General features: G+C 35.9%; 1 protein-coding gene across 51 annotated transcripts in view; it reads right to left on the bottom strand.

The window, feature by feature from the left end:
• Window positions 1-18,209, bottom strand: part of fryl (furry homolog, like) — a 168,839-nt gene that overhangs the window by 82,523 nt on the left and 68,107 nt on the right. For all 51 annotated transcript variants that reach the window (XR_012395574.1, XR_012395573.1, XR_012395575.1 and 48 more), the window contains 2 exons: window positions 7,116-7,330; window positions 2,587-2,640 (listed from right to left, as the gene is read on the bottom strand). Coding sequence is in view for 37 of the 51 variants with exons in the window: in XM_073932676.1 (XP_073788777.1) it covers window positions 2,587-2,640; window positions 7,116-7,330 (269 nt within the window). In the remaining 14 variants the exon portion in view is untranslated. The remainder of the gene's footprint in view (window positions 1-2,586; window positions 2,641-7,115; window positions 7,331-18,209) is intronic.

Genomic DNA, 18,209 nt, shown 5'->3' with positions numbered 1-18,209 from the left:
AAAAGAACCGCAGGGGTAACGAATCTTTAGCCGTGTTGGAGTGACGTCGATACGGAACTCAAGCCTCGTCCATTTGTTGCACGAGCAGACTCTGTAAAATTGAAATCTCTTGCCCTACCCACAAACACTGTAGCAAAAAAAAAAAGACAAAGACTGTAGCAGATCCCGATTGAATCATGTCGCGAAGACGCTGTGCTCTTAAATGTGAGGGAAATTGAAGCTGTGTCTCAAATGACACCCAATAGACTATGCAATCATCTTTTATGTACTTATGCACTTACACACTCAACAGTATAGTATTTGTATGGTGTGTCGTCCCAAATGGAGAACCAATGTTTTTTTTTACTAAGCAAAAATTCAAACCATTTCCCTGATGACATTTGAGGGTTGCTAAATCAGTGAAATAAATGACCAAACTATCAAATAATACCTGCCATGAGTATAACCACATTCACTATCGGGAGGCGCTATAATCACTCTCATTGGAGAATTTTGCTTTCACCATCCAAAATAAATAAAGTTATCCAACATGTGCGCCCGATAGCTCCGCCCCTTCCGCTACGTGAGCAAATACCGGCTGAATGAGTGCATCATCCGGGTAATTAGTGCACTTAGTATTTTTAGAGTTTTTAGTGTGAACGCACTACTTATACTACAAAATGGCGTAGAATAGTGCATAAGTATGCTATTTGGGACACAGGTTTAGATTTATTTTCTATATTTTTTCTGTCTCAACAATCCACATGCTTACAATGGGGGATTCGTCTGCCATTTTATTAAGGGAAGAAAGAAAAAGAAGAAGACTATTGATGTATGGGACTTTGTCAGAGCTAAGATGAACTTTACAGTACATAGTTCATGGATCAGTTCCTTCCTCCATTTCACAAGTGTAAATAGGTGCATTAAATGTTTTCTCTAGATTGCAAATTATGTATTGGGTCTTATTACTTGTAACCACTCCATGTGGCTTGTACTGTATCTGGGTAAGTCTATATTCTCGTCTAAAGCCATGTTAAAAACGCAACATGTGCCGCTTTGTTTACAGATTTAAATGTGTTTGTGAGCTCGTGATTCTCTGCTGTTTGTCATTGCTATGGCCACCGTCAGCTGTTTTTACACATGTGTGGTGATCAAGTTTCAAAATAGTTCAGCTTTTGCCGGTTTGTGGATTAATACTGAATGTGTCACTGTTTTTACTTATGGTTAGGAGTAGAGTAATATAGTGGGGTTTAACTGCATTGCTTTATTGCATCCCTGCATTGGGCTCACACATACACTGCACTCTGACTACTTTAAAATTATTGATAAGCCGTGGTGGGCATTTCTCTCTGTCTCGCGCTGAACGCAGTTGACAAATTGTAACAGACTGGGTCATCGGACCGATCAGTGCAGATTAGCATTGCGGTAAGGAGAAATCAATCGCTGTATGAATCATATGGGAGTTGTTGGGATAATTAGGTAAAAAAAAGTGCATATTATAAGACAGTGAAAGTGTTTTTTGACCTTGCATGCATATCAGCCTGTTGTTGGAGACTCCCAAAACCAAAATATGATGCTTTTTAATGCATAATAGGGGCTCTTTAAAACAAAAAACAGATATACATAGACATAGCCTTCTACACTTTATTATGTGAATCCCTCACACTGCGGATGATCATATTTGGTAGAGCAAGGCATCCCAACAAATGAAAACCCCTGGTTTAGCAAACGCCAAAAAAACAACCTCCCAAGCAAACCTGCTTTTTCCAAGCACTATCTGAGAAAACTGTTGGGCTTAAATGGAAGAAAGGACATCTGACCCTCTGCACAAAGAGTCACATGCCCACAAATTCACTCATTTCATTAGCAACCTAAAATAGTTGAGCATCTCAAATACATCTTATTCAATTTAAATCACAATGCCTCTTTGTTAAAAATGCTTAGAAGTCACAGAACATTATTTATTCCCACGCGCAAATTTCATTTTGAAGCCCAGACTTTTCAAACCTCACTCGTTGTACATGCGGCCTGCATCAGGTGAGTGTGTGTGTGTGTGTGGGACAGCATGATGCATGTGCTTAAGGAGAGTTATGTAACTGCTCCCCCGGCCCTCATGGCACTTGGCAGACACACTCCAACACCCTGAACTGATATATTCTCACACACACACACAGTCTCTCTCTCTCTCTCTCTCTCTCTTCCAGCAGCCTGTGCTGATCTACTGCTGCGGATGACACAGCAATTCTGCTCACTCACAAACACACACACGCACCAAAACTCCAAACTAAAGTATAGAGAGGCACACAGACACATATTGGTGTGATTTTCTGCACACAGAGCACATTCTCACTGGCTCATTCTTTCAAACACACAGGCCTAATGGCACGGACTGGATCCATTGCAGGGTGATGTCTCATTTGGTTTGCGTTTGCTAAACAAAGCATTTTGCTGCAGCTCTGCTGTTTAAAGTTCTGCGCTAATCAGAAATGAGTGATGGAGAGAAAGAGAGAGAGAGGGCGAGGGACTGAAAAGCAATACATGGCACAGGCACATACCACACAAACATAGTTATTGGATAATGAAATAATGACAGACACAGATACTAACTTGATCAAATTGTGCATCTTCTCCTCGTTGCAGCGAGCGGGAAAGGAGCTTCTCCTGAAAGAACATTAAAAGAGATATATGAATATATGAATAAAAAAAAATGAAATCCCTAAACCTTACGAAAGTGTAGTCTGATATTGAAACCCATTCTTTATTTTGTGACATACAAGCAGACAATAAGAAAAAGTTATAAATACAGTGCTCAGAATAGTGAGTACCCATTTTGAAAGTGAATATTTTTATAAATTTCTTAGTGAATATAGGTCATAAATTTTGGTGCATTTAAACAGCTTTATAAAAAAATATTTATTAAAATAATATTATTCACCAAACATCTTTTGGAATTGAAAGATAAAACTATTTAATTCAAGCAAAATATATAAAAAGAAATACAACCTACAAAATTTCAACTAAATTTGAGATATTTTTGTTTCTCTTGATTTTTTCCCTCTGTTTTTTTTTATTGTATTTAATATTTTCCTCTAACATAACCATTTTGTGCACTTAGTTTTGGACCGTTATCTTAAGTTATTTTGTTACATTAGCTCCAGATTTGGTTTCAGTAGTGACTAAACTAATGTTTATGCACAAATATAATATTGTATAGATTCCTATTAAAAATATGAAATTAAAAGATAGATTTGTGAGGGGTGTACTTATATAGTTCTGTGTGTGTGTGTGTGTGTGTGTGTGTATGTGTGTGTGTGTGTGTGTGTGTGTGTATACAGGGCTTTACATTAACACCCATTAAAAAATGGGGGAAGATTTTAGCTCTGGCCGGTTAGACAGACACCACCACTAGCCACTTTGGCTGGTTGAAAGTAAATTTTAGATGGTAGTTTTCTTAAAAGCAGGGTTCGACAATAAGGATGACCCAATATGCATGCAAATGTCATCTTAGAATCTAGAACTAGCATAACTGACAGAAATAATGCACAAGCAATAGAAAACAGGTGAATACCGAATGAGAGAAAAATAACTCGCACTAATAGCTGATGTGTGGGAGCGTGCGCTCCCATTTCCTTGCTTGAAGCAACCGTGCCTAGAAGCGCAACTGATGTGATCAGTTCTCTTTCAAATAGACTAGACAAAAAGTTATGCTCATGCACCCACAGTCCTGCTGCTTTTAAGAGCTCCAGGTTTGTCTTTTTGTAAGCACTGGTTGCTTTCGCTTTTACCATTCTTTAAACAGATTATTAATAGGCCTAACGTTAATCAAGCCCTGTATATTTATATATATCTACATTATATATTTATATATATCTACATCAGACAGACAGACAGACAGACAGAGAGAGAGACAGACAGACAAATAGAGAGATAGATAGATAGATAGATAGATAGATAGATATAGATAGATAGATAGATAGATAGATAGATAGATAGATAGATAGATAGATAGATAGATAGATAGATAGATAGATAGATAGATAGATAGATAGATAGATAGATAGATAGATAGATAGATAGATAGATAGATTGATAGATAGATTGATTGATTGATTTCAGGGATGGAGATATTTTTGTTCTTCCTGTAACTTTTGACAAGGCCCACATGGAATTACTAATGTAAAAGTATGTAGAAATACATATTTAGTCAGTTTAAATTTATTTCAGTAATTAAATTGACTAATATGCAAATGTTTAGATAATTTAAGTACAGTATCATTTGCAAATGAAATCTTTTAGTGGAAGTATTACATGAGTTACTGTAGCTTTGTTTACAAATCAAGTAATTTTTTTAACAATGTTGACCTTAAAGCATTACAGAACAATACAAAAAGCAACAACAATTATAAAGACAGAAAAGAAATGCAAACAGAACAAACAAAAAAAAAAAAGACAAAAGACAATTTTTTTTTTTAAACCATTATTACATCAGTTCATTAGTCCAGTATTATACACGGGTGAATAATGTTACACATATATATATCTAGGGCAGTGGGCACAAGCAATATGGTGATCTTGCAGACGACGACAGGGTTATACCTTTAAACTGCTATCCATGACATTTGGCAGATAATTAAAAAAGGGTTTCCCGGTGGCATCAAAGCCAGCAATGTTATCAGATAGATTGCGTCTCTAAATGTAGAGTGCTAGAAAATTCTGAAAGCCAAATCAAGTGATTTTAATTGCATTTATACTCTAAACCTCAATGTTTTTTAATTAATTATTTATTTCTTTATTTTCTGTGTTTAAGTTTTCAGCTCTTATACTTCAAAAGTCATTGTGAACAAATACACAGATTCTGCAAATAAAAAATGTAATAAATAAAGTCAACAGATTGTGTCTGGCCCTGCTTTTGAACAATTTAATACAGCTGTAAATAACAACTTTTTTGAAAGTATATAGACTTTTAGAGAAAGTGATACATATTATAGTCTTCAATTTACAAATGCCTGCCAAATTAACTATTTATTATATTAACCATTTTAAAAACCAAGCAAGTACTATAACTTAAAAAACAAGAACATTTACAATAATCAAACAAATGACTGTAAAATACTTCTATTTCTATAGATACAAAAATAAAACTAAAAAAGCAGATTAGCAGCAACAGAGTTATGTGGAAGTTCTAAAAAAAAATGTGGATTTCAGTGAATGAATACTCCAATGCGAGTCATTTCTTTGAGAAATAACCCCAATTTTCTGACATAAATTTTAGCTTCTGAGAAAATGAATCTCTCTCTGCAGTCTATTTTAGTTTTACAGCCTCTCAGCATCTGTAAAATGACTCAAGGACTCCAGTTTACTGGCATAAAGACACATTGAATGCTGTTATCTTTATTTACATTTGTAGCAACACTTTATTATGAGGGAGAAGTTCAAAGGCAGAGTGCTGAATGTCAGTGTTTAATAAAGCAACCTCTCTCTGATACGGTCATTAGCAGTTGAAACTCTCGCTGGGTACACACAGAGAGAGAGAGAGCTCAGTGGGTCACTGAGTAAACACACAAGGAGAAAGAGGAGGGAACCAAGAGAGGAAGCGGTTAAGGACAAGTCTGTGTGTATTTCAGCACGGGGGGCTCGGAGAAAAATCCAACAGAACAGCATTCCAAGAATCCAAACCTCTGCTTCTGTTTCTGGGAATGCATGAGAGACGTGTGTGTGTGTGCACTGTTTGGCAATAACCTTCGAAAAACGAACACAACAGACCCTCTTTTTCTCGAAATAAGCCAATAACTGCACTTTCACCCCTGTGTTAACTGCCAACAGAAAACTCATATCGTTAACTCATCTCATGGCTTGCTGTGCCATTTCAACACCCTCATCTATTTGGACGAATTGTGATTTATATGTGATTTAACATATTTCATATGTTTTTTAATTGAATTCATTAAAGATTTCATTTTATTTAATTGAATTTTATGGCATTGCCACAAAAACCTTCAGAAACTATTCTGGGTGATTTGAGCTCAATAAACATTTCTGATGATCATCAACACTAAAAACATTTTGCATGTGTACAAATTAATTTAAAACCTGTAAGTACTTGCTGGCCTTTTTTTAAAGTTTAATACTTTTAATGCATTTTTGTGGGTGCAATTCAATTGAATAATTTTAAAAATCTTTGAATTTTGAATTTTTTGATGAGGAAAAAAATAATTTACATCACTGAAATTGCAATGAAACATATTTTCACCTATATTGTGATATTATATGTTATTTTTTATTCAAAATTTGACGTAATCTCATAAGACAGAAACATGAAGAGAGGGTGGGACATAGAGTAGCTCCTCCTCTCTTAAAAAAAAAAAACAGCCAACAGCGTTTTGTTTCATCACAGCTCTGCCAGTGAGAGCAGTTGAGATCAAGCACATCAAATGAAAAGCAATTGAAAAGCATATTGAAGGGGGCGGGGCATGTCAGATACTAGAGAGCATTTCATTGGTCATGATTCAAGAAAAAAAAAAAAAACATTTATCCATTTAGGCAGAAGTGACAAAGTGTAAGCTTTGGGTGTTTATATGAGGTTTGTATCTTCTAAATGAGAATTTTGTCACTGTTTTGGAGCACACTAGCTTATATGTATCTTGAAAGTTCCCTAAAATGAAAATCTGGGTATACCAAGGCATAGTAGAATAATAAAAGATTAGTATATGGAAACAGGCATACTGAAGCCTCAGACACCACTGTTTCCTCATTCACATGTAAATTCCTCAAGTGTGAAACTGCGGAGGCAAACGGGCCAATCAGAAGACAAAACAAACTCTGACGAGGCTCAATGGCCATGCCCTCCGCATTTGCATGTATGCCTAATTTGGGTTGTTCATCCGGACCTGGAAAACAATTTAACTTATAAAACCAATGTAGTATATGGCACCTGTAAAAACTAACAATACCTGATATTAACATAAAAAAAAAACTTTAATTTTAACTTTATTTAATTTAATTTTACAGGACCTTCAACTGTTTTACTCCACCCAACACACGAGTGATCAATTTATATTTCTGCGTTTTTCCATCAATAGAAAAAGTATATTTGTATTACGGGTCATTTTCCTTGACTATTTGTAGGCAATACTGACCAGCGGTTCAGCCATGACCACCTCGATCTTCTTCTCGGCGAGCACAGCAAACTCTGCGAAGAGGCTCTTGATGACAAACTCCCCGGGCTTGAGCTCGGGGTCGATGGTGATGCTGGACATGGTGGCGGGGTGGAGGCTGCGCTTCTCCCAGCTGGGTGGAGCAGAGGGGGACGTTCCTCGCCTACTCACACTGCTGTTGCTGACAGGGACAGAGGCTGTCAAAACAGAGAGAGATACAGCATTATAAAGCATTCTGAACTTCAGTCAGTATTCAGACAGAAAACACCATTGACAAATCTGAGGACAAAGTGGAAATCTATTTAAAGGACTAAACACTTTTGGATTTGTTAAAAGATGCAAGTCATAGTGCACCAAAGTCAAGGTTAATACAGTCAGTTAATTTAACAATAAGATCAAATGTTTACATTAACCCATTTAAATAAACTGATACACTCTCAAAGAAATAAATTAATAAACAGAGAAAGTAGGAACTAATTTTCCTCCAATAAACCACATTTCTGTTTAAAATTGCCATGGGAACTTTAATTGCTATAAGAGCTTTTAGTCAGCTTCAAAAGACACAAATTTACACTTTAGACTCAAGTATGAATAAAAAAAGCTGTCTCATGACATTTAAAAACAACATGATATCACAATCATCTGTATTTATTTTGTAGTGCATGCTGCTATTTTGACTGATAGTTGACTTCAGCAGAAATGAATGCACGCCAACTTCACAAGTGCTCATTTATAGAACAAGAAAAATGAAAGGCAGCATCATCGTGAAACTGGACACATTGTTTTCAAAATAGCTGGAAGCTAATGTTATAAATAAGCATCTGATAAAGTGCTAAGCACTATGCGGCATTTGTGTTTCAGTAAAATATGTTGCAGTGGGTCAAAAATACAGTGTTTATGTTGCTGTTGTTATGCAGTTTATTTTCATATCATCATCAGTCTGTGAGATCAACAATAGATACAGTTGAAGTCAGAGTTTTTAGCCCCCCTGTATTACTAGCCCCCCTGTTTATTTTCTCCCTAATTTCTGTTTAACAGAGAGATGATTTTCTCAACATATTTCTAAACATAATAGTTTTAATAACTCATCTCTAATAACTGATTTAATTTATGTTCGCCATAAAGACAGTAAATAATATTTGACTAGATATTTTCAAGACACTTCCATACAGCTTAAAGTGACATTTACAGGCTTAACTAGGTTAATTAGGTTAACTAGGCAGGTTAGGGTAATTAGGCAAGTTATTGTATAATGATGGTTTGTTCTGTAGATTATCGGGAAAGAAATTGCTTAAAGGGGCTAATAATTTTGTCCCTAAAAGGGTTTTTAAAAAATTAAAAACTGTTTTTATTCTAGCCAAAATAAAACAAGACTTTCTCCACAAAAAAAATATATATTATTAGACATACTGTTAAAATTGCCTTGCTCTGTTAAACATCATTTAAGAAAAAAGAAAAAACTATTTCAATTGGGGGCTAATAATTCTGACTTCAACTGTATATTATCAACAGAGATGGGATATCAAAGTTATTAAAGTTAAATGTACTCACTTATTCAAAAGACCATGTGTTTACATATTATTGATTTAAAAAATAAATGTTTTGTTGCAATTGGAAATGTTCATTTTCAATAAACTTTTTTTAACATACTTTTTTTTTTTACACATCAAATAGCTGCAAGATTTCTGTTAATAAAGAGAACAGCACTGCATGATTGATTAAAGGTGATTTTCATGGCCATTTTATAAGTAAGGCAATTCAAGTAAACGTCCAGCGCTTTTAGATAGAGCAGCTTTTACAACACAGAGGCATAGTTTTAAAAACAAATTTGATTTTAAATGATTAATAATGACTCTGAGATATTTTAGAATCTTAATTTAAAGGATGCAACCTTCTAAGTCCACACGGTCTGATCCAAGTCTTGTGAAATGAAACGTCGAGTCTACAGAAGACTGAGCTCTTCACCTAGCAACTGTGGCAGCTGCCGTTAATGAGCTGCAGTAACATTTGTACTGACTTTTTCATTAATGTGCCTTTAAAACTTATATTAAATTATCTAAAGTATAAAACAAAAGTTTCAAGGACTGTAGAAATAATCTTCGAATTGTCTATATATGAAATGGTTCATACAGCACATATATAAAAAAGAATAAATAAATAAAAAAAGTCTATAAAATTAAATCTAAATTTCACATTTTTGTTTTCAACGTGTTTGGTTAAAGACCCAAGTAAACAGAAAGTTTAATTGTGATCAAGATTTTAATTTAGCTTTCTTCATGCAATAAATGTTAGGATGTCTAAAGTCAACAAGGATCCATCAGTTGTATGCTTCATTATCTGGAAAACGAAGGACACATCTAGAGGCTGCATTTGAAGGAGTTTTCGAATTGAATTAGCCTTCGTCATGGTGAATGACGCAATTACATAGATTCAAAGAAGGGATGCAACCTTGGAATTGAACTACGGCTGTTTGTAGTAAATGCTGGATGTGAAATTACCACATACCGTATAAAAACGTTTTTCCTCCAAACTCATTACATAACTTTCAGTCAAGTGTTTAAAATATGATGTAAGATGATTGAGATAATTTGCAGGCTTCAACGCTAAGGATTTTTTCGACTGGCCTGGTTGGGCCAATGGTTCAGATTTTTACTTGCCCTACCAAAGTTTTCACTTGTCCCACCCAAAAAAAAGTTAATAGCTGTTTCTTAGCCACATATTTTAAATAATGCGTCAAAAACAACGTCTGTGAATTTAGAAGTTAATGTGTTTAATGTATTTTAATGTATTAATTAATAATTAATTCAAAGTGTTATGGAAACAAAAAGTGCAATATGGAAAACATGCAGGTATTTTATTGCAGTTCTAAATGATGTAACAAATGGTGGCTGCTTTACCAAACTGACGACAAACTGTCCCAAACCCACATAAATGTCTGCTTCCAAAACATTAGCCTCATAATTTAATGTTGCCACCATGTTGCTGTCTCTTCGCTGTACTGGTTGTTACCAAGTTACAGACAAAAATAATATGCTCACAACATCCATTCAGATTAGAGGTACTGAAAAGCACAGAGAAGGTAGCATTTAAAGGCTTAAAAGCACAAACTGTTTTTCGATTCTACACAATTAAATGGTCGCACTGTCGCAGGCAAATGAAACTTTAGTGACAGGGACGCACTGGCCCATTCGGGCCAGTAACGATCTTGTCTACTGTCCTGAGCGTCTCTCAAACTGGCCCCAGGCCATCGGGCAGTCCTTATTGTTGAGCCCTGATTTGTCACGCTGAAGCAATAAAAAGCAGTTCAATCTCATGAGGAATTCCTGGGTTTCCTCATGGTTGTTTACGCCCTATTCACACAGGGCTTCAGCGTCAACGCTTGACTGAAGGCGTGTCTGAAGTTGGGGCTGAAGCGATCGTCTTAAAAGCGTCAGCCAATGAAATCCAGTCAGCAATAGGCCACTGTCTGAGCTGGTGTATTTGCATACAGCGATCTGATTGGCTGACGCTTCCGTTGGCGCTTGAAAAGTTGAGCTAGTCCCAACTTCTGCAGCGAGCAACGCTTCTAAAGTGGTGCCGACGGATCCACAATGCAGTGCAGGAACGCCTGACGTCACCCATTCAAAGTGAATGGGAAGCGTTGACGTCACGCCCCGTGTGAATAGGGCGTTAGAGTTTCCACTGCAGAGCGTCCTATGACTTTCAAGGGAGATTTACTAGGGATCACAGAACTATGCTTCCCTGACAAGATGTGCATGACAATTCAGTTTTGCCCATTAACGTTTGCATTTTCGTTTTCATTAATTATCCAGCCCTACTTTTAAGCCGTTTATAACGTGCTTTTGCCATAGCATAGAGTAGGGAGGGGGATCGAAACAGTCATGTTCTTAATCGTGTTGTATTGTTGGTCAACTGTGGTAGCATCTTTTAATTAGGCAAAAATTCTATTTAGTTTTTTATTTTTTTATTTCATTTTATTTTATTTAGCTCTTTTATTGATATACTCTCTATTTTCTTTCCTATTATGTGCCTATTGCTGTTACTGTTTTTATGCTCATATCATGTGTTTATTTTCTCTCTGTAAAGCACTTTGTGCAGCCTTGTTGCAGTTGTAAACGTGCTATATAAATAAATTGAACTTGAACATATATCAACTTGATATCAAGCATTAGCTACTGGCAATATCATGAATGCACAAAGCAAGTTTATTTAAAGTGAAACTGAATAATGATATGTAGGAAGTGCATTTAAATACTCACAATCATCTCTCATTCCAATCCTATCCAAATGTGTGTGTATTTGCACTATGTAATATTATTATACAAGTTGCTTTGGAATAATTCACCCCATTTATAAAACACAATTTGTATTCCAGGTACTACACAGACTGACATCCCTACACATGCAGATGGCCTGATATGTTCAAACACACGCACGTTTGACTTGAGTAAAGATAAAATTTGCACCTGTGCATTAATGAACATACATTTTTTTCAATCCAGCAGTGAATGCAGAAAGACTGGAAAAACGATGTGTGTGTGTGTGTGTCACATGTTAACCCCACTCAGGAAATCCCTGCCCTTGTCTCCCACAGGTTGCTGGAGAAACCACCATGAGGCGAGAGAAGTTCAAACAATAATAGGAGGATGAGTTAAAAAAAAATCCCTGAGAAATATAATGAGTTTTTCAAAGGAGTCACACCTAGCAACTCCAGATCTCAATAATAAACCACAAACATTCACAGACTCTGACGATGCACGCACTTCGTCCTCAGAGCTGTTTGTTTGTCTATGTACAAACACTTACTCTTTGTTTCCTGTTTAGCAACGCCTCCCTATGATGTCACACTGCGAGCTTTAATTGCCCTGTATCGTAATGGGGTCTCTAGGGCCGCATCTGATTGGCCGACGGGTCTGCTGACAGGCATTCTAACACTTTTTGTAATTTTCCACTCAGTGATGCAGAAAGGATGAGCGAAAGAAGCGAGGAGGGAAAATGCAAGTCTTTCGCTCTGTTCATCTTTCTCATCGTTCCTCTGGTAGATGCTGGCTGGATATTTTGTGACACACTGGGCTGCATTACTGACCCCATAGCACACATTGGTGCCTCAGAGTGAGGCAGGGAGTCACATGGAATAGAGTCACACACAGGGGCCCATTAATGTTGAGTCTGTTTGTTGTTGGCCAGGACATTCTGATACTCTGAGCTACATAAGACACAATTCCTTGACTGCATGTGTGAACTCTCACAGCTGGATATTGTGTGCTTTAGCACTCCCACATGCTGAAACATACGGTTTTAAAAATCATTCGACAAGATCATTTTCTAGTCAATTCTGATTACAAGATTATTATTTAAAAAAACATCTTTTTATCAGTTCAATCCCAGCATGAATCATTAGGATGGATGTCTAAATAAGAGCACAACAACCAATGGAAAAGTACAATCACAAGAGCAAATTTTGATCATTGGTGCTTACTAGACTTAACTAAGAGTTTTGCTCAGAGTAATATCAACTGAACTAAAGGTCAAAGCTAGGCATGGGACGATAACCAGTTTCAAGGTATACCGCGGTTTGGAAAAGTCAAGGTTTTAAAACTTGCCAACGTAGACTAACCATGTTCCGCACACTCTTCGCTATTCAGTGCACTCAAGCGACCACTTCTCGGTCATCGAATGCCTGATGAGCATGTTTGTGTGATCATTCTCTGGCTGAATACCTTTTGTACAATTAAAATTTTAATTGATGTCTTTTGGACCAGTAGTTTTTGAGAAAAGATGAAAAAAGAAAGATGATAGGTATGAACGATGTTCCTTACAGGATCAAGTTAATGTTCGAGGGCTTAAAACTTCAATTCACCAGCAAAAAAGGACATTACTTTAAATCTCATTAAAAACCAATGTCAGAATATACTATTACTGTGTTTAACTTGAAGTTAATGTTATATTTAATAACATTTTATGAAAGTTTGAAATGATATAACTTTACAAACATTTAATTTTATATCATGTTTATTGCAGCATGACAATTTCAATTAACCAGTTAAACTCTGCTGCTATTTTGGGATTTCCGCCTGGATTTTTCCTACCCAAATTTAAAAGCTTACCAAATCCACATGCAGAGGTGTAAATGCAAAAAATTGGTATCCTTTTAAAGAAAACCATTTGAACTTTCATAAAACACTATTGAAAATGTGTCAAATATCTGTATATGTTGTCTGTGTTATAATAAACACCTTAAAAAAAGAGGTGCTTCTAATATATTTTTTATAAACTCAAATTTGAAAGTGTGCCTTTTAGATTCTGTGTGGTCTAGGGTGCTGTAATTAATTTTGGCGATTCCTGCCCATGTCTGTAATCATAAGAAAAAAGAAAAATGTCTCTACCATAATCTATGCAAAAGTTATTGTATTCCAACTGATGAGAGGTCCTATACAAGCCACAGGGACCAATAATTTTTTTCATTATTTTTTATCATTATTTCATTATGAACCATATGAAAAATATGAAAATGAACCAATGTTCAATACCCAGCTCAGGTATCCAAAATACTGTGGATTTAAGTGTAAATAACTTTTGTACAGTAGAATAAAAACCAAAAGTGATGCATATGTGCATAAAATATAGATTCCACACTTTTAAATGAAACCACTTATGGGGGTCTGGTGCAATGCTAGCCCTTTAAATCTTAATGCAAATGTCGATGACGTCACAGAACCGGTACCAGGTTCGCAGAGTTTTATAACATTCAATTCATGCAAATTAACGCTAACTTGACTGACCTTTCATAAATAAAAACATTATTATTGCACATAGATCATTCAAACAACTCTCTGGCAGAGAGTTGCACCATGTGATCATCACCCACAACTGACGTTTAAATATCCCCATTTCAAAGCATTTATTTAACAAAAGATTTAACAATTTAGGATAACATGATATTTCTTTCATAAATACTGTAATACTGTGTGATGCACAAATGAAATGCAAATGCATATTGACGTTGCTCTAAATGTCTCCCTTCCCAAGCAGCACTTGCCCCTTTAGTTTTTCTACTATCCTTTTTCATGCGCATTAGGTTAAAGAATTTTTTTTTAATCCCCTGAAACTCCTTTGGTCAACCACCCCTTTTACACACTGTACTCATACAGTATGACCATTTCAATGTCTGAATGTGCTAAATAATCACAAGTGACTTTATCTCTCATGTTTGATGTCATTTGAAATGTCTCAGTGTGACTGGTACAATGGTCTCATTCCCTCAGAAATAGACATAATCAAAAAAAAAATATACAACTTCAGGTATCTTTTGAACTACTGTAAAGGGTGTGACTTTCCTATAGGCAGAAACTCTTTCACTAAATGCAAATGCCTTTTATTATTCGCTCACCCCGTTCCTTGAGGGGATTCTTGGATTTTCTACTTAAGGGAAAGTTTCTAAAATGTTCCGCGCGATTCTGTTATCCAGACCAGCCCATAGCATGAAGCTCTAACGCTCCATGCTATGTATATTTTGAAGTCAGGTATGCATTTTTTAATCTTGGATTTATCTTTGATAATTTGATGTCTTGTATTCATCTTTTATGAATTGACTGATTGAATTGGCATAATACATTTACCTGACTAATAAATTATGTTTTGAATTATTCAAACAGAGTTCGTGTTATTATTTCTAGTAATTTGCGTTAAGTCCATAGCACCACAAGCCCTTTACAGGTTAGTAACGGACTAAAACACAGTAGACAGAGTAGCGTGGCACGTTATGCGATGTTTTGAAAGATCTGACTAACATATTGGCATTAATTCAAGTATACTTAGACTGTAAAAGGCCAATAATGGGTTTTCTATTTAGAACAACAAATATTGTTGAGACTAATCTAAATGTGGGTAAGCTAGGCCTTCATCTACAAACTTATACTATATAAATCATATGGTGATTATTCAAAGTTACTAATAGTTTCTTGATGCTATAGCAGGGTTTTTCAAAGTCTAAGACAGTGGGCCTCCCTTTTGACACAACTTATCCATTGGTGCCCCCCTCCTCCCAAACACGCACGCACGCACACACACACACACACGCACGCATGTATATATATATATATATATACATACATACAGTATATATAAAGACACAGACAGATGTCAGACTGTTAACTCACTTTTATCATCATTTGCATGAAAGTGCAATTATTTACAGAGTAATAACAAGTATTTTAATATAACGTTTTTAAAACTAGGATGATGGTTCAATATGAATAGAACAGATCCAAGAACTGTTCATCCCAGTCAAAACAGTAGAAGTTTAGCGGGTCTCATGCTGTCATTAGCCAAAATATTTTGACAAACCACACATAAAGGTCGTGGTTCATCAGCTGGTCCTGTCCACGTAAATCCTAAACTCAAATACTGATCATCATATCGTCGTCTTTTGGGTTTAAGCCCTGAACTTGAAGGCTTTTGTGGTGAGGGGGCGTGGCCAAGAGCCGTGGGAACGGAGTGAGGCCACCGCGTAAGTGGATACACCTGCGGTGCGCACCTGCCTCGGATCACACGGAAGGAGCTCTGGATCATAAAAGGAGGAATGAGGGCAGAGAAAGCCGAGAGAGGACCGGACCTAGACATATTTTACTTTTGCTTTCAGTTTGACGGCAGTCTCCGTGAGGAGCTGCCGTCCGTTTGTTTTGGTTTAGAGGCTGCCGTCACTGTTATTAATAAATCATTTTAAAACTGCGTCGGTTCTCCGCCTCCTTCTTCCCGGCGGCCAAAGGGCCGTGAACTTCATTACAGCTTTGAATCTGGGGGGTCTCAGAAACCGACCCATTGTATTAGCAGGCATATACCTGTATTGGCGGGCTTGCCAAACAGAAGCGAATTCACAGCTATGGCCTTCAGGGTAAAAAAGGTTTTCTTATATTTGACGTATTATTTTTTTGCTTTGTTTAATTAAAACGTTTAAATATAATAAAAAAATACATATAATAATTAAACTTAATAATCATATTTTTATTATGTTATATTTTTTCCCGCGCCTCCCCTGACATGCTCTGGCGCCCCCCAGGGGAGGCGCGCCTCACACTTTGAAAACCCCTGTGCTATAGTAATGATTATGGTATGACTAAAACAGTTTGTCTTGATTCAGTAGATAACAGATCTATGGGGGCCACATAAAATATCCTAAATTGAGTAAGTATAGGGTTCTGCCTTTTTAGGTGAGTGGTTAATCGCCTCTGTTTAATGACCAAGACTGACAAGCTTGTGCTTAAGAGATTGTATACTCAGCTGATACAAGACTCAGGATGCTATAGGAATCTGAATAAATGAGAATAATATACAATAACTAATCGAAGAGAATATTCAATCATAATCTAAAATAATATTAATGAAAACAAAATAACTTTATCAATGTTTTATAATTGGAATCAGATAAAACAAGGATATATATATATATATATATATATATATATATATATATATATATATATATATATATATATATATATATATATATATATTCTAAACCATCTTATACTAAAATTGGAGTTAGATACGAGTTAAGTTTAAAGTAAATCAACATTGTGCACTGGAAAGACCGAACATGCAGTGAACCTTCATCCACCAGTGGACATCGTCATTGGAACAACTGGCTGGACCCTACAGCACTGAAAAAGGTCATCTGTACAGAACATCATTGTGTACGGAATAATGTTAGTCTTTGTAAAATGTTCTGTTATACCATTCGTACTGTACGTCTTTTTGTGTATTTTTATGACTATTTTATTTTGATTTTTTAGGGCAGCAGTATCTCCAGCAAAAAGGACTATCTACATTACAAGCCACTGGTCAGGAAACATCTGAAAAACAAGTCTTTCAAAAAACAACAACATCCAGAACATGCTGTAGAGCTGAACAGTGCAGAGATTTTATATCCACAGAAAAGAAAGATATACAAAAATGGCTTTCAAGTTGTGAAGAAATCTGTGTTTTTGAAACTCATGAAGACAGCAGAAGTCAATGATTTATTTATTTGAATTACTTAGCCTGACATGTTTGCTGTTGCAAAATATTCATATAAATACATATTGTGTTCACTGGAGATTTTTTCCCCCCAGAAACATACTTCAGAGCAGTAAATACAGTACCATGATACAGTAAAAAAGTGATATTTTTATTCAAGGTTATCATACCAGTAATACCCTTTGATAACCTTGGCGCTTGCCTAGCTATGCCCTTCAAGTCCAAAAATTTTGCAAGAAATACGTTAATAAACAAATTCAACAACACGTTGCGTTAATTACATTTACACACTGTATCTGAAACTTTCAATTGTCAAATTTGACCTTGCGTTGTGTTACTCACTCAGTTAATCACTCAATTATTCAGGTTTTCACATCCATAAAAAAACATTTTGAGAGGTATTTTGAAAATTCAGAGCCACTATACAAGCAAAAGCCAAATTCCAGAATGCATGACTAATTTTAGAATTCAAATATGAAAAACAAAAAAAAATAGTTTATCTTTATGTTTAAAACATATTATTATCATTTTAAAACAGATTTTAAAAATAACTTTCCAAAAATAGCAGGTAAATTGTCAAAAAAGGTTTTAAAGAAAAAAAACCCAAAACTAAAGTACTCCATCTCTGGGAATAATAAGTGAGCTGAACTCAAATTTACCTAAGCTCCTCAGGGAAACTAGCTCCATCCAAATAGGGCTTTTATTGGGTAAATGAGATGCAAAAACACACACACACACACACGCACACGCACACGCGCACGCGCACACGCGCACACGCACACGCACAGGCACACGCACACACACACACACACACACACACACACACACACACACACACACACACACACACATTCTGATTGTCAGAAAATCATCATATGGATGCAGTCTTTGCTAGATCAAATAACCAGCATGACATCATCTACAATATCCAATAGACTGAAGTGATCACTCCTCTCAAATCACTGACTGCAGTGTGCTTGACGCAGTTTAACTACAAGAGCTTGGAAATTAAACCTTTGTCCATCATCCAGTAAAGGATTTTTTTTTATTCACCATATGCAG

The sequence above is a fragment of the Danio rerio genome, chromosome 20 (assembly GCF_049306965.1).
Source record: "Danio rerio strain Tuebingen ecotype United States chromosome 20, GRCz12tu, whole genome shotgun sequence".
NCBI lineage: Eukaryota > Metazoa > Chordata > Actinopteri > Cypriniformes > Danionidae > Danio > Danio rerio.
The sequence above is the reverse complement of the archived record's forward strand: the minus strand, read 5'-3'. Positions and strand labels throughout refer to the sequence as shown.